General features: G+C 43.5%; 3 protein-coding genes across 3 annotated transcripts; all 3 read right to left on the bottom strand.

Moving 5' to 3' along the window:
* Positions 1-5,011: 5,011 nt before the first annotated feature.
* cxxc5b (CXXC finger protein 5b) lies at positions 5,012-7,739 on the bottom strand. The gene is given in 3 exon segments (XM_068714308.1): positions 5,012-6,101; positions 6,103-6,643; positions 7,504-7,739. Coding segments are annotated over 2 exon segments (885 nt in total). The 5' UTR covers positions 6,427-6,643; positions 7,504-7,739; the 3' UTR covers positions 5,012-5,540.
* A 1,764-nt stretch (positions 7,740-9,503) lies between these two features.
* On the bottom strand, positions 9,504-12,482 carry zgc:110843 (uncharacterized protein LOC541492 homolog). Its single transcript, XM_068714307.1, has 3 exons — positions 12,326-12,482; positions 11,023-11,225; positions 9,504-10,463 (listed from the first exon to the last, which is right to left on the bottom strand). The coding sequence occupies exons 1-3, from the start codon at positions 12,387-12,389 to the stop codon at positions 10,374-10,376; spliced, it is 357 nt and encodes a 118-aa protein (XP_068570408.1). The 5' UTR covers positions 12,390-12,482; the 3' UTR covers positions 9,504-10,373.
* Positions 12,483-13,587: 1,105 nt separating this feature from the next.
* Positions 13,588-22,614, bottom strand: ube2d2 (ubiquitin-conjugating enzyme E2D 2 (UBC4/5 homolog, yeast)). Its single transcript, XM_068714306.1, has 7 exons — positions 22,356-22,614; positions 20,622-20,685; positions 17,899-17,930; positions 17,600-17,677; positions 17,322-17,427; positions 16,835-16,928; positions 13,588-14,848 (listed from the first exon to the last, which is right to left on the bottom strand). Exons 1-7 carry the CDS (start codon positions 22,377-22,379, stop codon positions 14,803-14,805), a joined length of 444 nt encoding a protein of 147 aa, XP_068570407.1. The 5' UTR covers positions 22,380-22,614; the 3' UTR covers positions 13,588-14,802.

The following is a 22,614-nucleotide window of genomic DNA, read 5'->3' as shown; positions in this document are numbered from 1 at the left end:
CTGATAAGGGAAGACACAGAGGAGCGGCTGATGGCGGTCACTTACACAATGATTATCTATTCAGTGGGATGCGTCAGAAAACAGCCCAGCGGAGATCAAACAGGGAGCACAGAGAGCTGATTAGCATGTGGTTTAGAGCGAGACGGAGCGCGAGACGCTCGGGGAGACAGAGCAAATGGGAGTCAGGTCACGGGAAAGCAACACGTCAGAGCCAACTCAATAAAACTTCTCATTCCCTCGCCATCTCCACACCCCGTGTAGCCTCCGTGGACGCGCCTCTGTATGTGGGCGAAGAGCGTACGTGTGTGTGTGTGTGTGTGTGTGTGTGTGTGTGTGTGTGTGTGTGTGTGTGCGTGCGTGTGCGTGTGCGTGTGCGTGTGTGTGTGTGTGTGTGTCCACCCATATTTCTTGAATCATGTGACTCGACACGAGCAGTCATGCACAGTGTGAAAGGCCCCGCTATATATAGTAGGACAGTGTTGGGTTTCCCAGCGAAGCATTGTAGGAGCCCGGTCATCTTTGTCCCAGAAGAAAGTGCGTGCCGTCGACTTGTGGTGTTTCTATTTGCTGTAGGTGTTAAGAGTCTTGAGGTGAAGTCAGGACACGAGAAGCAGTTGTGTTTGCTCTTTTCTTTTTTTCTTCTTCTTTTTTTGTGCCTGCATGATAGTAAACTTCAAAGATCACAATAAGGATTCGATACCGTGTGAGACCAATAAAGCGCATCTTATCTCATTTTTCTGAATGAAGTCATTGTGAAGGGGAATAGTGAGTCAGGAGATCCGTTAGTTAACAGCTCTGTACTTAATGAATAACAACACCTCAGTGGTGATGTCATCAGATTTGGCACTAAAGTTGCAATGGTCCTCTTTCTTTATTCTTAACCTCGATGTTGGCACATTGATGTGTAAAACTCCAGGCTGAAACAATGTGAACAGATAACTGTGTTTAATTGTTAATGTAATAATTACATTCAGTGTACAGCACTTCCCCCTCGAATTTAGTGAATGTTCAGCTTCTGAACATTAGCAACAATTTTAGATAATACCATATGATAGTTAACACTGACAAATTAATACAACTTGAATGATAAACCCTTTCATATTTCCAAACATTAAAGAGTCTTACAAATTACACTGCTGATTTAATATCTAAACATGTATCACATAACAACTAGCATCAGCTCCCAGTTTGATTTCACAAAAATATAATAAAAAAAATATGAAAATACATTGTTTGGTCTTTACAAAAAAAGATGCAAACCGTAACCGTTTTTTACAGAAAGAAAAAGAAAAACACGACCAGCCCTTTTCTTAACCAACCCTTACAAACACCTAAAGGGATTTGGCATAAAGTAGGTGCTCGTGAAAGACAATAAAAGAAAAGAAAAGAAAAATAAATGGTCAAAATCAAACTAGTAACTATGGGTCAAGCTTCAAAAACACTGATTCCTACATGTCTCAGAATGCAATACATAGAATTGCCTTCCTCCTTTAAAACCCATGCTCTCAGGCTGGATTCAACTCCCCTAGAGACACATGAGAAGACATGCAAATGTTCATGGCTTTGGTGCGTAAAATTAGTGGAGTTCCCCTTTAAACAAATAAAACTAAAACATTTCAATTGTCACAAAATAACAGATTAAAATAACTGTCTATATTTGTTAACTCTAGTATATACATCTACAGAGCAGTTTAAAATCAGTCAAGACATTTTTAGCCACTGCGAAACAAAAGACAGTCCCGTCAGCCTCAGCTGTAAGGCTAATGTTAGCATGCTAACATGCTAAACCACGAGGGTGAACATAGTAAATAATATCCTCTTAGAGTCATACATTAGCATTGTGACTGTGAGCATGTTAGCATGCTGAGGTTAGCATTTAGCTAAAAGCACCACTGGGCTAGCAGCAATGCTAGCATGTTTACTTTCAACAACACAGTTATACACTGAGGTGGGATTGGGCAGATCCCATTTGGAGACCTTTAGAATCTGTAGCTGAACTGGGATCAGAGGAGATTAAATATGAAAAATACATAGGTTAGCTCTTTGTCACTACTTTTTCTTTCAGGGTATCCTATCAAATATATCTATGATATAAATATTGCAAAAATGCCCCATGTCAATGCATTTCTCAAAAGTCTGCATTATTTGAGATTATGAGGCAAATCAATACTGGCTAACATTTTTGCCAAATAGTCATTGCTGCAAATCAATACCATTGATTATCATTTATTTCATTCATTAATGATTCACTTGAACACTCACGTTCGTCGTCACTATGCCATACAAATCAACGTGAAATACCTCATGTAGCTGACATGACTGCTCAGATCCTTATGTGCTAAAAGTGAGAATTATGCTAATTATATATTGCAAGCATTTTGTAGCTTGTTACTCACCGGCAACAATCAATTCCACATCATGAGGTGGCATGAAAAGAAGCCGCTATGAAACATCACTGCAGGCAGACTTTATCAGCGTGCTTTGCCTAACTTCCTGGAACCACTGAGCCTTTTTTAAAAATCAGCAGCAGGCTAAAGATTAACAGAATTTTGTGTACACGTTTCCTCCAAAACGAGCACTGTGTGAACCCGCCTGAGGTTCATTATGTCAGAATGTTTAGAGAGCTTAATCTCTTCTCTTTCTATGTTTGGGTTTTGACTGATAGATAGTCCTTAATTTCACAAGGACTTACATTTGTACCAGTAAGTTACATTTTGAAGCAATTCAATAGACTTTGTGCCTGTTTGTCATAGGTAGCATGAGCCCAAACCAGGGGTGGATGGTGCTGTAGTAGGTCTATTCTGAATCCACCTTTAACAGCTTTAAGGGTCAAAGGTCAAGAGTCCCCTTTGACCCTAGTGTCACCAAAATATAACCTGAGGGCAGATGAGCTGGAGCTTTTCAGGGATGTAAGAAACCATTGTATGTCCGCTTGGGAGTAACATGTTTCCCACGTGTTCAGAAGTGACCACAAATGGATTTACAGAGGGCGTAATGAGGAATGATCTCAGAAAGATGCTGTTTCTGCAAAGCTGTTACACATTTTCTAACACTGGGGATACAGCCAGTGTAGGGGAGGGAAAAAAAAAGAAAAAATTCACAATGAGACACAGTGTCTCCAAGCAGACGCAATGGCCAAAATTTCAAAGGTCTGGCTCGTGAGTGAGGGTCCGCCCAGCTCCAGCGCAGGTTGCCTTTGGGCTGGCAGGTTGTTCCACTGCAGTGTGTGTGAGAGGAGTTCTTTTTTTTTTTTTTCCGGAGTGGGCAGGGCCGCTGGTGCTAACATATGTAAGCTCCACAGGGGTCTGTGACGGCACACACCGGCTATCTGGACAATGCACACGTCATTAACCTCTCGTCTCCCTGCGTCTCCGTCTCACTGCATTTTGTTCGGCCTCCGTCGCCGCTCTCCCTCTCTCCTCTCCTTCCCTCTTTGTCTGGGCCCACGCTATCTTCATCCCCTGCTGTCCATCTCCCCGTCCTCCTCCCTGCGTATCTCTCTCTCTCTCTCTCTCTCTCTCTTTTCTCTCCCCCTGTGGCCTGCTTTTCATCTCTCCCAGTTTTTTCACCCCCTCTCCCTCACCCCCCCCTCCTCCCTTCTCCCTCTCTGCCCTTCACCACGTCTCTTTTCTCCCCCACCTCCCTCCACCCTCTCCCTAGATCCGCTTTCCACCCCCCCTCTCCTCCTCCTCCTCCTCCCCCACTCCCACAACTCTCCCTCTCAAAGCCCCCCCCCCCCCTTTCCCCCCAACCCTCCTCTTCTCTGTCCTCCGTTCAATCCCTCCTTCTGCCCCCCTCCTCCTCCTTTCTCTCCTGCCATCTTGCAGGCCAGTGGAGCCAGACTGCAGGCGTTCAGGGAGTCACTGGACCTGCTGGGCAGCGGGTGACACAGATTTCCGGTGTGTGTGTCTGTGTGTGTGTCTGTGTGTGTGTGTGTGTGTGTGTGTGTGTGTGTGTGTGTGTGTGTGTGTGTGTGCATGCGTGACGAGAACAGGGAGGGGGGGATTAAGCTCCAAATCACTAGAAAAGGCACCGAAGAGAGAGGGGGAGTGAGGGGAAAGAGGAAAAAAAAAGCTGCAGATCCAAGAATTTGAAATTCCCCCTTTGTCTGGGAGATGAAGAAACACTAGACTGTGGACTTTGACTAAAAGACTGTGTTCCTCATTCAGTGGGAGCGTTGCGTTCGCATGATGCTGGAGCTCGCTGCTTTTCTCCATGAGTTGGCAGTGTCCTGCGTTGGCTGGCGTGCTGTGCTTTCTCTCTCTCTCTCTCTCTCTCTCTCCCTGCCTGACAAACACACACACACACACATACACACACACACACACACGCACGCATACTCAACCCCCACAGATGCACACACACACACACACACAGTCCCCTCTGCGATCCCCCTGACTGAAGGCACACAGGAAGTGCAGCCGTGGCCCAATTATAGCGTGACACCTCGGGCCGGCCGTTGCCATGGTTACGTCTTCCCTGCGGTCCCCTGGAGTGTGGCGCCGAGGAAGAAGGTCTTATCACATCAGCCATCGTTACGGCAACAAGCAAAAACCCACCCTGTAGCCTCAGTGCAGCTGCGGTGTATTTTGTTTATAACGTGGTAGTGTGTGTGTGTGTGTGTGTGTGTCTACATGTGATCTACACTTGTGAATAAAAAGGGAAATTGCGTCAGTGTGTGAATAGAGGAGAGAGTGTTTGTTGTTGCGTGTGCGTGTCAGGTTTGGTGTGTTCCAGTGCATGCACCGGACTTGCCAAGGCAGCGTGTAGGTGCGTTTGTGTGTGTGTGTGTGTCTGTGGGTTGCGATAAGGCTCTCAGCCACACCATTAGGTGACTCATAATCCACACAACCTCACACATACGAACACACGTGTGCATGTGTGTACAACCAGGAACACGGAGGCTAACAGACACATACACCCAATTAAAACAAACATATATATACACACACACACACACACACACACACACACACACACACACAGTAGTATAAACCCAGCCTGTAGACAATTACACATGGCCAATTTCTTTTATTTCAAAAGGGCAAACAGAGCTATACAGTACAAGTTGCACATGAAATAATTTAGCCTCGGCTGAACTCATTCATTTCTTACTGATGCAGTGACGTCAGAACAACAGAAACAAAACTCCCCATTAGAAACAAAACATTTGGCTCCTTTTTTTTTTTTAAGTTGAAACACAATACATCCAAACTGGAAAGGGATGTAAAAAAAGACATAATGTTTTCCAGATATTTACAGTCTATTTACAGCATTTTTGTCGTCATCTAAATATTGACACACATTGGTATCCTTCTTTCTCTCCTCTCCAATTCACTGATTGTCAAAAGAAAGGATGGGAAACAAGTGTGGACATTCTCAAACGGAGCTGCAGCTCCTTGTTGAACGCGAGATCCGGAGATCTTCGAACCACAGTCCGAGTGTGTTAACATGGTGTCCCTGTGTGTTTGTATCAGCTGCAGCTCCTCAACAATCATCCAACCGGGATCCTCTGACAAATGCTGCCACCACGTACATTACTATCCATCCAAGGCGCCGTTGCTTCTCTCCTGTGCCAGACCCAAAGTAAAGTCGGAGGCCCTTAGATCAAACCCAGACACTCTGCTCTCAAACCCGGGACCTCCCGGCTTCCTCTTCAGCTCCTCGCACTTCCTGTATTTACAGATCTGGTGTCCCCTCTTGCGATTGCGGCAGCTGCTGCACTGTTCGCAGTTTGTCTGACGCCGACACGGTACGCACTCCCCGCACCTCTTCCTCTTCCTTCTCCCGCCACTGCTGCCGCCCAGAGAGCCAGGTGAGTAGCCCTCGGCCACCAGGCCCTCGATGCCTTCCGCTCCCATGGCCGCGCTCCTCCAGTGGCCTCCCCCCATCTGGAAGCCCGCCAGGGGGAACAGAGTCGGGCTGAAGGGGAACCAGGCACCAAGGAAGGGTTGGAAGTCGGTGCCACATCCAGAGGAGTCCTCCTCCTCCTCCTCGGGCCCTGATCCACCTCCCTCCCCGTCCCCCTTTGCCTCAACAGCCTCCCTTTTCGCCGGCTGGCTGCTCTGTGCACCTAGGCCGGCCTGCTCCGTGGTGGCGGGGGGTCAGAGCCAGCAGCCCGGCGCGCATCAGCAGCTCTGCGGCGTGGGCCAGGTGGAGCCCGCTGGGCGACTCCCACATGTCGGGCCAGGAGGGGGCCCGGCGGGGCTTAGCGTGCGCGGGCTGGGCAGCCCGCTGCTGTGCCGGGGAGGGCTGGATCAGGCCTTTGACGTCCACGGCCGGGGAAGGGGTGGAGATGTAATGGGAGAGGCTGTAGGGGTGGTTGGAGCGCTTAAGGCTGGGTCTCAGTGGCTCATTGGGGATTTTAGCGCTGCTGTGGGCCTGATCTGGGGAGGAAGGGCCAGCGATGTCTACGGCAGTGGACATAGCAGTGGCTGTGTGTGGGGGGTGTCTGTCCTTGTGTATGTGTGTGTGTGTGTGTGTGTGTGTGTGTGTGTGTGTGTGTGGGAAGAGAGGTGAGGGAGAAGGGGATTGAAGCCGATGCGGGGTTGACAACCGTCCTGCTGTTACTTCAGCCAAAATGGCAAGCCTTGGCCTGTGTCCCTATTCCCATTCTCTGCAGCAGCCTCAGAGTCCTGGAGAGCTAGAAATGAATGGGGGATGAAGAGAGGAAGGTTAAGAATAGAAATGTTGGAGGGACGAATACAGAAAGAGAGTAAACAGAGGGGATTGGGACTGGAGGATATTTCTCGGCCGGGAGACACTAAACACTGTCAGAGAATCGGAGTGTGGAGAATCCGTGTTTTAAGAGAAAAATAATATATACGTATGTAGATTTTTTACAAACAAACTGCTCGAATAGAGAGGAACAGGGCCATGTATCAGACACAGTGCATGGCTTGCCCGTGATTTCCGCATACAGGAGGCAGTATCCCTTTAAGAATTTCACGGTATATCAATGCAATCAATAACAGAGCGACAACAATATGCAAAGATATGCGCATATGCGCAGGTCAAATGTGGAGCGCGCTTTTCAAATACATTTTGACGACTGCTGTTATGTGTGCCAGCCAAAGCTTAAGCTCAACTCAGGAAGACTAAATAGAGGACCGTCAAAAAAAACAGGCTGTCTTTTGTCTGGTATCGACGACGAGTGAGCGAGGTGCGCAACGATGCGGTTGCTGTGGATAAAAAAAGACCAGGGCTATATTCCGTGTCCACGTTTGTAGCAAAATCTACCCCGGCGATTGAAACCCGGGACATATATGTTGTTACGCGTCAACGAAGTGAACCCTTTTAGCGGGTCGATCGGGGTGCCCGATCGATCGTTTCGCCGCGATTAAGGTTACCTAAGAAGACGGCGCTCGACCGACGCCACGACGGGCTGACCACAGTCCGAGTGGTCGCTGCGACACGGCGCCGCGCGCAGCGAAAATAAGGCGACAAAAAAAAAACTAAACGGCGAAAATCAACAGGAAGTATCGTCAAAGCGTCTCCCCTTACCTTGCGAATTGCGGCCCGAACTCTCCTGTCAAACATATGATGAAGTCATGAACTAATGGCGTGGTGATTGTAGCGTATATGGACGGCGGAGCTGCCGATTCCTCCTCCACCTCTCCGTCCCGGAGGGTCTGCAAACACTCTGCACGGAATTTGGGGGCGTCGCTCAAAATGCGAAGTGGACTCTGCAGCCGAGACCGACGTGGTCAGAGCGACCCCACGATATCCGAGGGAGCACTCTGAACGCACACGGACGAGCTGTCGGTGTGGGGGGGGGGGGGGGGGGGGGGGGGGGGGGCTGCCATAGGGTGACAAATTAAACCCAGCTTTAATATGCATGGGTGTTAACGGACGTTACTACTAGGGAACAGTTGTCACCCTCATTTCTATGTGTCATGATTAGAGGTACCCGACATATTAAACACTAACTATGTATATATGTCAAAATGAAATATAATTATATAATCAAATCCTTATTTAATTAATTTAAATCAGGACATGGACATTGTTTATTACAGCAGTCTAATATTATAGCAATAAATATTAAAGCTGCATTTAAACAAATTGTCTTTAACTACCTCAATTCATTCAAATGTCTTGTTTACTCGGTGAATACACTTCTGTAATGTGATGGAAAAAACGGGTGTCTATGTGGAGCAGTAGTAGAATCTGCAATGTATAATTAACTTAATTAAAACCACCTGTCTGGGCTTTCAGCTTAGTAGACGGTATTAGTAATTAGTGACGGTAACACTGGAATGGCATAAAAAGAGAGACGTAAATATTAGCTTTGTATACAACACACGTTTATCAACGTCATAGTGTTGTAAATGTGTCAGATTTCGCAGAAAAACCGGATAAATTGATATTTACTTTAACAGCTATTTTAAAATGTAAGGATAAGGCGCCTGAAAGAAAAGAAAAAAACATGATAGTCAATAGTCTGGATTATCAATTGTATCCACACCGGAAGTCAGTGTCATAACCTCTCCGTTACAAGATAACTCTTATGTTATGACTGCTGAACTCAATTTGCCGGCTTCTTTTGTAACATATGGTCGACACTATGAAGTTATTAGGAAAAACTAAAACGTAATAACTTAATACTTTCTAAACTAGGTTTATTGTCACCAAAACTACTCTGAATGCCTGCTAATTATCAGTCAAAGTGCGTTGGCCTATTAGCATGATTCAGCCGACCTGCTAATGTCCCTCTAGAAGCTCGTACTACGTAGATATTCTTAGTACAGTAGATGTATATATATATATATATATATATATATATATATATATATATATATATATATATATATATATATATATATATATATATATATAACGTCTCTCTCTCTCTCTCTCTCTCTCTCTCTCTCTCTCTCACACACACACACACTGGTGAGCTGTCTGTTAAAGGTGACTCCTCACGCGGGGACGGCGGAGTCCACTCCACCTCTTGTGAGAGCCCTCCGCTGCATCTGGCACGCAGCCAGATACCTCGTGCGTGAGCTCGTGTGTGTGTGTGCGTGGCGTGCCTGTGCGTGTCACTATGGGAGCAGGGGCCCACCGTACTCGCGTACACTGTCTGGCCTGGACTATCCGTGTAAACACAGCGTCTTCTAGTGGTCACCGCAAATACTGCCACATCTTAAAATGGCCACTGGTGCTGGTGGACACTGCAGCACGGGCAGCCCCCCCCCCCCCCCCCCCTCTCAACTCACCTCCAGCCAATGCCTCTCTCTCTCTCTCTCTCTCACACTCACTCACTCACACACACACACACACACACACACACACACACACTGCAGTCTCAACACAGGGCTGTTTAGTCATTATCCCTGTCCACTGTTAATCCATAAACACACTGCTCTGCCTCGCTGCTAACAGAGGTGAAGTTGTTCAGTGAAGTGCGTTTGATCCTGTGGGTTGGAAACAAACAATGTAACAGTTTGCCTGCCCCCCCTGGAGAAGCCCCTCTGAAAAATAAACACGAGAAAGCCTACGAATCAGATCACTCGATGAGTTTTATTCACAATGTACAGAACAACGAATCGAGTCAGAAACACCGCAGCCAGTAGAAAACAAATCTAACGAAAAAGCTAAATATATCAGTCATATGCAGAATTATTGAACACTATACAGATTAATTATACAGGTTTCCTCAGATAGCAGACAGTAACCGATTACGAACAGCAAGATATAGTGTTTGAAGGCTGGAGAGTATTATTTCATTGAAAGAAAAAACAGCTTCCATTTTAATTATCTAAGCAGCTCTTAGTGCAAAATTCATAACACGTAGCATTCATATGGGTTGTGTGCATTCAGACTCTGGGGCGTGGGCTGTAGGTGTAAATTCAAGGCCTTCCTTGAATTCAAATGAAACACTGGGCCGGCTGAGGCAAAGAGCTCCCAGTAATCAGGGTTCAACCACCTGCTCCACACCCATGGGAGTAGAGAAGGAAGGGGGGGAGGGGCAGGCTACAGGTGACACCAGACAGGAAGGTAAAACGCCTGCATGGTGAAATATTTTGCTTCCATCAGGTCCGGTTAGAATTTGATCTAAACTTTTCACATTGAGTTGGGGAAAATGCAAACAGCTGATTGTCAAAGTCCCTTCCTAATCTCTCCTCAAATGACCTTTGATTTTTCAAAGTTCTAATGTAGAAACGGCGTGAAATCTAAATTCACAACATTTTCTGCGCTCTCTGGGTTTCTGTTCCGGGCTATGAAGAATCTCCACTGTCTGATTAGCATTGTGACAGCGTCAAACCGTACCCGTTGCTGTTGACACTGTGGTGGTGATGATGATGATGATTGGACAAACTGGGGCCAAGCGCATGAGATAAGGAGGGTTGAGGTTTCCTCGACCCGGTGGCTTAAGCGTCCCTCTTCTTGATGATGAGTGGCCCGACGTTGTCCCCGGTCTCATCGTTGTGTTTGGCGTGGGCTCCGTCACAGAACGGGAACTGTAAGCAGAATGCGGCACGTTAAGAGGGAAACAATAAGTCGCTGTCACAAAGTTGAAGACCTTTGTACTTTACGATACGAGTGAACGCAGTTAGCAAATACCAAACCTCCCAGAACGCACCTGAAAACTATGACAGAGAAACAGACATGTTAGCTGCGTCACCCTTGGCCTCAAGGGGATGGAACACCTTTTGTTTTTTATCTTTGTGATCGTGATCAAGTTAAACACAGAAACAGCTCTACTTAAGCCCCCTAATCCCAAGTGGTTAAAAATAAGCAAAATATTGAACTTTACAGACTTAAGCGATGTGGTAACTTTGATTTTCCTTGTTCTTTATTCTACGTCAATGAAGAGAATTAAAGTTCTTGTTTAAACAACTTCTCTCCATTTCGAGGACACCCCTTGGGTTCATTTCAGTATATGAGGTCTATTATTTTAAGATGTAGCCTCTACACAAAATGATAGCTTCCCACTCAAGTTAACTTCAGATTCTTACCAAAGTAAAATTAAAAAGTGTTTAATTTAACAAGCAGCGGTTAGAGCTACTGAGGCCCGACCTTCTTTGACTTCCAGCAGCGGCAGTACACAGCCTTGGTGCCGATGTCCTCCATGTCGAAGCTGTGGACCACTTTGGGGCTATCTTTACTGATGGACGTGTTCACCTGGCCCTTTTTACAGCTGCGCCCACTCAGGTAATGGCTGACCAGGAAACCTCCAACGGCTGCAACCACTGCGACCGGCACGGCCACCACCAAGTGCTCTGGAGAGAGACAGACGATCACAGTGTGCATACAGATACAGAATACACCTTTCTCTGTACGGATCGGTAAAGAAGTTACAGACTGTTTTTTGTGGACGAAATATTAGACACATCTCCCAAGCTTAACGCAGTTCAATCTAATGTTACCACGAACTTTGGCCTCCATTATGACCACAGATGACTCAACACATCCGAAAGCCTGTTTAAGTACCATTGGAATGTTAAGTTTGTATCACTAAGTCTATGTTAAACACTGTTTTTCTGTAAGTTTCTGTAGGTCAAGGCTATTCAAAGCCTGGAATTAACATGTTGAGTGCATCAATCTGTTGACATTTTCACCTTTCACCCATTGAGAAGTAACAAAAACACCTAAGGTTTTGGATGGCTCATGGTTTTGTTGTTAAAGACAGGACTTTCTGGATTTAAAAGAAATCCGTCTTCCTACAGGTTCGTCATGTTGCATCACCAGAAAAAGGTCTGCTAATGAACGGGGCCCGTCTATCTGATGCGGAGAAAAACTGAAAACTTTAGGAGGTGCGTGCAGTGGCCTATCATGTTGGCTTTGTTTTTTACAAGGCAAAGGAGAGGCGTATCTGGCATCACATGATGTAGAGCCGTAAAACCAGAGCAACAGGGGCCATGCTGTCAGTCTGGATCAGCCAGTTCAGTGATTAGCTGTTTGCTGGAGGCCATGATACATTAAGATATTCCTGGAAGTAGATGCAGGGATCGCCTCCAAGTACGGCCTCTGCAGATGGGCCAGGACTGTCAAAGTCACCGTCTAAAGTTGGAAACACGACGTGCGTCTCTATCCAACACATCTGACTGGCCAGTTAACTTAGCTAGCTAAGTGGCTGTTAGTCAGCTAACGCGAGGAGCGGTTTACACTGCAGTGGTTTTAGAAATTAGAGAACCATTTAAAGATGTGCGCTTCAAGTACTAGTCTCCAAACAACTGTTAGTCTACAAACAACTTTGGCCGTGAGGTTAGCTGTCAGCGTTACTAGCCTTGAGTAACGTTAGGTATGTTAAGTTTACGTTGCAGCAAACCAAAACACTCATTGAATGCTAGCGTGCAGTTAGCTAATTTGAATACTTTACCTTTTGATAACTTGAATCCCGATGTGGGCAGTGCGGGCATCGCTGCTAAACTTGGGGCTGTCATATTTCCCTTGCTCGTTGTTTTGTTTGTGTTCTGCGCTCAACAGCAAGGTCATCCGGGGAGTCTTCCTGAACTCTGTCAGCTCTACAGGCGCTGTGCTCCGCCTCATACGTCACTGTGTGGCAACCAATCAGGTCTGAGGAGGAGGGGCGGATACAAACTATGCTAAATCGTCTTCGGCGCACTTCCGGCTTCGCTTACTGCTGTTTGAGGGCTGAACTGCAACGAGAATGTTACATTTGATCCATGAAATTTCTTTTCTCTGGATAATAAACATGAAAGGGGTTTCACGCTAACCATTACAAAGATAAGGTGTCCACGTGGATATTTGTATATTGTTAAACTTAATTGAATTCTTGACCGTGATGACAGTAATTTGACAAGATAATGTCAAAGTCTGCTTTCTGCCGACTTCCGGAGCTTTTCACAGCCACATTTTCCAATATATGACATGACTGATTCTTTAATTTACTGCTGTATATAAGCATTGTTACTTTGCTGTCCTCAATCATTTAACATTCATGCCGTTAATTGCACGTCGGTTGATGCCAAAGGGTTTTACTAGAGGAGAATCATCTTGATGGCTGCGATCTTTGGCGAGACCCATTTCCCCTTCGAGGAGTATTTTCTCTTTAATCATGTTCATGCAAAGATGATCCACACACGTGTTGTCTGCGTTTCATTTGAAAAACCTGTCAACTTGTTTAACAGAAAAAGGTTCCGTTCCATCTTTAGAAACTTTTTGTTGATCCAGAGTCTCCACAGACTAAAATGTAATGCACTCCAATTACATAAAATCACCACCAGAGGGCAACAAAACAATCTATCATCTTACCATTGAAATAGTTTTGTAACATTTGAAAAAGAGATAAAAATCACTTAAATTTGAAGTGCCATATCCGAGGGTATTCACCTAGGTATGCTATATTATATTAATGTTATTATCGTGTAAATGCATTCTTTTGAACCATATATTGATTCATTTCACTCAAACTAGAGCACAAGCATCATCCATACACCACGCACTTTTAACCATTGATTTTGAACAATTTCAAAACCCTTTATGTTTCAGTTACCCCAATACCCATAAAGAAAGTAACACCGTGTACCAGGTATTATTTATCCTATCATCCATGGAAGTGACCTGTGGGACATTTTCCTTTCCTACCTCTGCATGCAAAGGCCCGAGAATGAGTCAACACAGGAATAATGGGTTTTTATTACACAGTTTAATCAACACACAAAGCTCAACGAGCCTCTCAGGTAATTCAATATACAGAGATTTTGTGCAAGAAGAGTGGGTTCTCCTCGCACCCAGAGCCCAAGCCAGTCCCATAGCCATTTAAGATGTTAGCCTCTAATTTAACAATAGCAAAAACAAAAAGAGAAACCAAATAAGAAAAGGAGAAAAAAAGCAACCTAAAGAGTTATGGGGGGCGGGGAGGGGAGATAAAAAAAACACAGGTTAAACTAGGAAAAATAAATCGCTTAAATACCTGGTCCAGTACCTCCACTTTGTGAGTAAAGAAAAGTTGGCGGTAGTGGTGAGGGTGACATGGGGGTTACAATTGTGCGTGCATGTGTGTCTATGTGTGTGTGTACAAAGGGGTCAACTTAGTTGGGGTGGGAAGGGGGGTTTAGGAGCAGGTGTGGGGATGAATCCAAGTCCTTTCATAGAATCCAACAGAACACCAAAATAGGCCATGTGCACTTTTTTTTTTTCCATAGCCTGCAATGATTTCTTTTAAGTATTCATCATATAAAATACAGAGTGCCCTTCGACTCGTGCGAAAACAAACAGCTTTCTCGAATTGTCACCTCTACAGATGGGAATTATAAAAGGCGACAAAACAAGAAAGGATGCAGAGTGTAAAAATCCTACTGTCCCCCACTCCCCTAAATAATTAGGGAAATAAAGGAAAAAAGGGTCCCCTCCAAGTTTTAACGTCAGGGAGGGGGGGTGGAAAAAAAAAAAAAAAAAAAAGGAGTAAGGGGAGCAGCAGCCCAACCTGTGTGGCGACAACATGTTACAGAATACAGGAGTCAGGAGAGGGGGCCAGAGATCACAAAGGAGGGAGGAGGTGAAAAAGGAGCAGGGAGAGATGGGTGTTACCATTGCAAGCTGACAATATGTACACTGGAGGGAGGGCATGTGAGCTGAGAGGCAGGAGGGGAGGGGAAGGGAGACAGAGTCAAACAGAGGGAGAGAGAGAGGGGGGGGGGGGCAGAGGGAGTTTTACAGGTACTCTGGTGAAGGGGAGGCGTGGCTCAAAGAAAGCACTCCAACGGAAACCAACAAGATCTTGTTTTAAACTTTTCATTTGTTTTGAATGGTTTTTTGTTTGTTTTCTCTTTACGTCTGAAGCTCCCCTAACCTTATGTCGTAGAGGTTGTTGGCCATGATTCTAACCCAACACTACATTGCATACTTTTGTGTCCATTCCCGAGCTATTCTGTTGTACCTGTGAACAAGCAGAAACAGAGAGAGAGATAGAGAGAAGGGATGTTAGTTGTTTAGCAACATGAGGATTTTGTTACATATTTTTACAAAAAAAGAAAAAGAATCTGTTAGGAAACCTGCAACATTGTCACCTCCATTCAATTCCATGTGTACATTATACGTTTTAGCTGCTATCCTTGCAGCAGCAGCAAAGATGCCAGCTGGCTGGTACTCTACAAGGGCACAAACGGTTCTGAAATATCTTGCACCATTTTTTTTTTTTTTTTAGAAGAGCTAATGATGAATGTGATGTCTTCTTGTTTCTGTTTATCATGTCCCAAGAGCTGAGAGGTGTCTTTACAGGCCAATACGCAGCATCATAATGTAGCTGAGGACACAGCCAAAAATGGTTGTAAAAAAACAGGACATGTTTTCTGAGCACATAATATTATTCAGGGCTGCCCTCTTAACATCGATCTAGTCTAGAAGCTCCCGAGTCGCATTTTGTCAGTCAAATCACAACCTCTTTTATAGCTCCATCAGTCTTAAACTGACTACATAACTGTGATGGAAACCGAGGACAGCACTGTGACCAGGAGGCACACTTTGTATTTCTTTGACTGCGTAGAAAAGTGATGTTTTCATATCATCGGTGAACATGAGCATTAAAACGTGAGTTTATTGTGGAGCAGCTACTCTGCAGGTGAACTGGACTGTACTGGAACTGGGCGTCGGCTATGAATAACATGTTTTCTCATAACCATAGGCAAATATCAGAAATAATGTTTATATAAATGAAAAATATCTATGGCTCAGAAATGCATGAACCACAGACGAATGACAAGTTGAAGAGCTTTTAGAGGATTATTTAATCCATGTATCACATTTTTGTATATTCCCATTTCACGCAGCCACAACTTGTTAGCAAGATTTTCGGGTACAAAAATAACACATCGACGTGCAAATTGAGCTGCAGCAGCTGTACGGTTGTGTTACTCCCAAAAGCCAGATGGATTAATCACGAGCGAAGTAATTTCCTGGTAAGAAACGCTTCTGAGATAAATGTAAAAATGAGCGTTTGAAATATAGTTTGATCAAGTTGCTGGGTTTCATTCAGAGCAGCGGTCAGGGGAGAGAAACCACAACTAGTACCTCTAGATGGATGCAGCTATCCATTTCAAAGGGTGAATACATACATTTCTCTTAATCTTGCATACATACGTTGTGTGAACTCACTACACGTTTTAATCCTCCTTCCTGACCGGCCAGAACCTGCGACTTTTCTGCTCTCACTGTACGGAGCGGTTGACCGGCCACTATATGGTGCTCACGCTGTCGTATACACGGAACTCCCAGTTGCTTTTGTCCATTGACAATTTCAATAAAGTTTATTCAAAGAGAAAATACTTTGTATAATTCTACTATGAACGGAAAGTAAGAAGAAAACAAGACAAATATGGAGCCAAAGATGACTGGACGATGTAGACAACGCAATCTGATGTTCAGTTTCATCATATATATGTAAAATATGAATCCTGTAATATTAAAACAAGCCCAACGCAGGTTATTGAGGAAAATGGGGAAAATTGGACCGTGGTTTTGCTGCAAGATGGCCGACCAAAGTTTTTTGACCTGTCAGAAATAAATGCGTTCAGTGTCTGCCCGTCTTAAGAGACTTATTACTTTTGAACAGTAAGCGTGTGTTTATCTTTAAAGCCACTTCCCGTAATGTAAACCCGTAGAGACACATGCGTAAAACCTGCTATCCTTGTGTCGGTTGGCTTTCAAACAGAAAATTTAAAAATCTTGGTCTGTAAAACTTTTGTTACATCCCATGCGTTTGCTGCACACTCTATACCACCAACAATGGTTTGAAAATGTGCAAGATGGAGCTTCTGTCCACCAGCAGCCAGTCTGCGACGCTGACTTTGATCAGAACAGGTCTCAGTGCATCTCCACCCAGAACTGTTGACAAATCCAAAAACATCTGAATGACACACAAACTTACTTTTCCCTGTCCGTCTTGTAGATGCGGGCGATCTCGGGTACTAAGGGGTCATCCGGGTTCGGGTCACACAGCAGAGAGCAGATGGACAGGAGGACTGGAATGGACCAGTTAACCAATCAGGACTCACAAATATAAAACAGGAATTCTAAGAATTGATGCCAACTTCCTTGAGATGTAAGTCAGGCAGAGTATTTGTCACAGCTATAGAACTGTTTATAATACATGTAACTAAGATTTAAAATAAAATAAAAAACTAATATTTATAGCAGGTCCAGTAGTGAGCACTGCATGAAGAGCTCTAAAGCTGACATTTACGGAGAGGGCACTCCAGTTTCATACAAAGACTTCTGCGTGTTTGTGGGAAGCCGTTTCATTTAAAAAGGAAACCAACTTGTTTCCCCTGTTCCTTTAGTGTTAACACGCCGTTTATAAAGACAGTTGCATTTTGTCATTTATCTGGAACAATGAACAAAAGAAAACGGTCTACCTTTGGAGATGGTGAGAGCCGGAGACCACTGTGATCGCAGAATGTCAAGACAAATGCTGCCGTTGCTGTTGATATTTGGGTGGTAGATTCTTGTGGTAAATGCAACCTGAAAACAGACGGAGAGAGAAGAAATGTAGGGGGGGAGGGCAGGTGAGAGCAACAACAGGAAATTTAATGATGTAAAGCCGTGACATGTTATAGCAGGCAAGAGGCACTCGATGTGCCCCGCTGTTACTTTGTTTATGTATGCTGCTGCTTTGTACGCATGTCTCGCTCACCTTTGGCGGTTTGAAGGGGTAGTCTGTGGGGAAGTGTATGGTCAAGAAGAAAACCCCGCTCTGGTAAGGACTGTCATTCTAATGCAGGGAGAGAGAAGCCCATTCATCTCATTACTGACTAACCGTGCAGGGAGGACAAATAAGTTAATGACTCAAAGACAAGAGTTCAGGTTGTGAGAGTAAAATAAAGACAACAACATTCTTTCACCATCTGTGTGAATGGTAATTACCAGCAAAAACCAAAGCAGTATTATTAAGGCTGTGACTACATCAGTAATATGCAAGAAGGGAATACTTACAGGTCCCATTATTGTGGCTTGCCAGTGAAACACTGAAACAAAAAAAAACAAACAGAGGAATTGTTTAGGAAACACCAAGAACACAACGCATGGCTGAGTGTTTGCATAAATAATGCCACATTAAGAAGCGCGTTTGTTTTCTTTCAGTTGAGTAACAGGCTCTTACATAAAGTGCAACTCGGGACAGATATTCTTGGAAGAGGTATTTTTAAACTGTAAATGGTAAAGGGTCATATAATGGCAGTAGACTCACATCTACATTCACAAATAGCCCCTTCTATGTTTAATACCCAAATTGCTGCTTAAGAGGAAATTGTTATCCTGACATGAAGAATAATTTTAAAAAAGCATGGACATCACAAACTGGGAACACCAATACAAACCATCAGAATCTGAATTAGTAGCATTTAAAGCTGTCCTGTTCAGGTCTGAGGGAAATTTTCACATTGAAAAAACAGAAAAGTAAACCACAGCAATTATGTTACAACAAGCACTTTCCTGTAGTTTATAGCAGAGCGGTTTGTTTGATGTTGGATGGCAGGAAGTTACATGTTAACTGCTATCAACACTTATCATTGTGCTGTAGCATTATACGTTTTGTGAAACGTTCTTTCTGTGGCGGGTTACAGTTAGTTCAACCAATCAATTCCACACAAGCAAATACAAAGATCATTTTTACATGAAATCTATTAGTGTGTGTAAATTGTTGACAGATAGACGCACAATAATCAAGACGTCCATATGGTGAGTTTTTTTTATATATAAGGGAAAAAACTCTTGCCACTGTGTTGGTGAAACAGAATAAGATGAACCCTTAAATGGGAAAAAATATTGCCACTGTGTGTGACCCACATGACTAGTTCTTCATGTATAAACCAAACTTCAAAATGTATAATTCCAGCAGCGTCACCACAGAAGAAGAAGCGATCCCATCATGTCTAACACAATACAAGACCTTGATGTCATCAAAATAAAAAAATATCTCAAATAAATATAATAAATAAGAAACTGATTGAGCCATTGTTAATCAGAACTAGACTGCATGTCATGATGAAACGGCATAAGTGGACAAAGTCACTACAAGGGTTCATGTTCGGATTACTTACAGTGAATTGTAAAAGTCCAACCGGCTGCTTTATTATATTCATTCTTTGTTCAACTTTTCGCTCTGTGTGTACATTTTACGACCACTAGCCTCCGCTTCAGAACAACGCGAGCGTGCTGATAGAGAAACATGCCAATGTGTGTATCAGTCCTGCCTCACATGCCCTGTATGAATGTGTGTGTGAGTGCACTCAGCTGAGAAGTTGTGTCCTGCAGAGTCGTCGCCAATTATTTTTGCACCGACGACAAAACACATTACAAATTGCATCGACTGCACAAACGGGGAACTTCGTCATTCGACGGGCTACTTCGGGAAAACACAGGTGGAAACCTGATAAACACGTTTATTGTCTTAATGAAAAAGTTAATTTTATACAGCAGAGCCACTAAGACGCAATGAAAACACAAACGTCAAAACAACAGGCTCATATGAGGGAAAACGGAGGATAGGCCTCAGACTCCCACTGTTAATGTCCTTAATGCTGTCGGATATTTTTTGCCATTGACCAATTTTGCAAACTAATGTCATATGTCCCAAATCATGTATTTTTTTATTTAATCCAAGATAATGCCATTTGATAGTTTGAGTCTTTTATGAGGGGATCCTGGATGAGGGGTGCAAAAATAAAATATGATTTTGTGGAAGTACCTGCAGAAATATATATGATCAAGTTTGGCAAAGCTTTATTTGATAAATTATTAAATTTAAAACAAATACATAGAATAGATAAGACATGGGATTGAAGACATGCCCCCCTTTAAAATAACTGCTTACTTTCGTTGAATAAGAGGGGATTTATGAAAATGTATAAAGCTGTTGACAGGAGCAGTTTTTTTCTGAATTTATTAATATATATATATATATATATATATATATATATATATATATATATATATATATATATATATATTTTCAAGGTCTCAAATGAAGTATCTTCAGTATATATACAATGTATTTAATCCTATGTATTTAAATTAACAGAAAAAGTGTTATTTTTGGGTCAATCTTTATAGGATAAAAATATATATATATATATATATATATATTTACATGAATAATGAAGTAAAAATCGCAGTCGTCATTTACTCCTACACTACAAAACAATTAAATTATTGCTAGATAAGAATTCCCCTTATACTTGTCCTGAAAGCAAAAGTGAAACAGGCAGTCCAGGTATTTCCTGGTTCTGCTTGCTCAAAAGAACAGAGACACTTCCTTAATTTAGTTAAATGCTCTGGACTCCTCACATAAAAAGCCAGCACATCCACTCATGTTTTTGTTTCCTTTCCAAGTTACAAGATTTAGGCTTGAAAACCTTTGACGTATTCCAGTTGCAGTCTGTGGCAATCAAAATATTGCAAACTATTTTTCAGATCCAACCTAAACACATAAAAAATAAAAGATCTGGAGACAATTCATAGTTATCCAATGGGCGAAAGACATAATCCACAGTCTGTAATAAGTAAGAATAAGCTATACGGCATTCCTTTTGGTGTCATTTTTTTTAACCAATAAATATGTATTTCTGTGGGTTGAGAAGGATACACCAGGAACTTGTTGACTGAGCACCACTCACACACAGCTACCAGGTTAATGTTGGTTTAGAGGATGAACTTACTGTCGTCTCCTACTGGTCCTGCAGAACACTGGGCTGGTGGGTCCCGTGCCAAGTCGTTCAACTCCTGAGACAAAACAAAATGTCAAGTTACTTGATCGGGTCCTGGACAGTATTTCCACAAACAATAACCTCCATTACAGAACTGGGAATGACAACAGAAAAATACCACAAATTCACAGAAATAAAAGGATCTTCAATAATGTGATATTAATAATCAGAGGCCCAGTGTTAGCCCTCTATTTGGTTGACTAAATCCCTGTTTGTAAACAGATCTGAAAAGCCAGTGCCACTATAATTACTACAAAGCCTCACTGCCATAGTAACAACTCACAAAACAATGCCCACTGACATGACAGTAGCACCGTGGGCCTTGATTGTTGGAGTGACCGCTATTACATAATAGCATTTCTCCAGGTACAACAGGTAGAACATGTGACAGCCAGACGGAGATCACGACGATATGTCTCCAGACACTCTGGTAAACAAGAGTGTAAGCTCGTCGTGTGTAGTGTGACGTTACGGTGCCAATGTTAGCTAGCGAGGCGCTCGGGTTGGACAACAGAACAGGATGTAAAGTGGTAGAAACGTAATGCTAGCTGGTTAGCCTCATTACGACACAGCCTAACGTTACCGGGGGGAATTAGCAACAACCCGACAAAACACGGCATTCAGCTGTTTTAATCTAACAAACGACATAATCACGATGTGCTGCTCGCCTGCTGTCAGCAACATGGCATCAGAGGCGAACAACGCGTGGGGCCTGTTTTTACACAACGACACACTGCTAACATCACGAGCGGTCTCCTGTATATCGCTATGTGTCGAATACAATTACAATGCCAAATAATATCCCTAACACGACTATTATTCATGACCATTAAAGATGTCTAATTACAGGTTGTGCATTACGAAGACAATAAAACGTTAAAGAAAAAAACAGGGATTAGATATACGGAAGCGTAACGTTAGGTTACATCCATCTTTAACTGTTGGCTGTAACAATTATATTTGCATCCGAACATTAAACCATCAAAATACAAGCTAACTACAATAAAGACAAAGAAATCGGTTAATAAAATAAGCGCGAGAGTCCTATCGTTAGCGTCACACCGCTAGCTGTTAGCTGATAACTTATCTGTCAAATCAAGGAGCGGGTTCAGCTAGCTCAAATAACTAATAATGAATATTAGCTACTTTGACTGCTGTATGGGGAAACTAATACCCGATAGCATGAACACGTACGAATATACACCATCGTTAATGTACTATAAAGATGTAGCGTTAACAGCTAGCGGTACTGTAACGTTATTAAGCTAGCTTGATCAGAAGCTTATCAGAGTTAGCCAACCACCGGGAGATCATGTTAGCCAGAGACAGCTAGCGTTAACTCACAGCTAACATCACGTTAACTAGAACTGGCATAACTAACACAGACAATACGTCGATGGTGAACCGATGTGATACAACCAAGAACAGCCATCATAAGGCTACTTGTAGCTTAAAGAGTATAACGGTTCAGAGAAGAGACAGGCGGCGCGTTGCTGCTCTCACTGTCGTCACTCGCTATTTAGAGACCGTTAGCTAGTTGTTGAAGCAAAGTCTGAGTTATTTAGTCAATATTGTATTGTTATTCTCAATTTATTAAACCCTACAGACAAGTATCAGGTGGTCAAGCTTGGAATTAAATCCCCGACGAAACTGCGAAATCCTGGGCCTCGTCGTTCACTTCCTTACCTTGTGAATTCTTTTCAGAGCCATTGTTGTGCTAGCGCTTCTGTCAGGGAAAACGTGCGATTAAAATGGCGATTGATATCACTGTCCGTTGGTACTACTACAACTTATTTATCACTGAGCTCCGTTACTGTACACTCAATGTACCAATCGTTACCAGAAGCAACCACCGATAAAAATTTCGAGACGAAACTGAAAGATAGAAGGGGTAGAACCGCGGTCCTTCCTCCTACTGCAGCGGCTACCAAATCACTGCGGCCTG

The sequence above is a fragment of the Cebidichthys violaceus genome, unplaced genomic scaffold (genome assembly GCF_023349555.1).
Source record: "Cebidichthys violaceus isolate CVI_PGR_0920_01 unplaced genomic scaffold, fCebVio1.0.p SCAF_2, whole genome shotgun sequence".
NCBI classification, from domain to species: Eukaryota; Metazoa; Chordata; class Actinopteri; order Perciformes; family Stichaeidae; genus Cebidichthys; species Cebidichthys violaceus.
The sequence above is the reverse complement of the archived record's forward strand: the minus strand, read 5'-3'. Positions and strand labels throughout refer to the sequence as shown.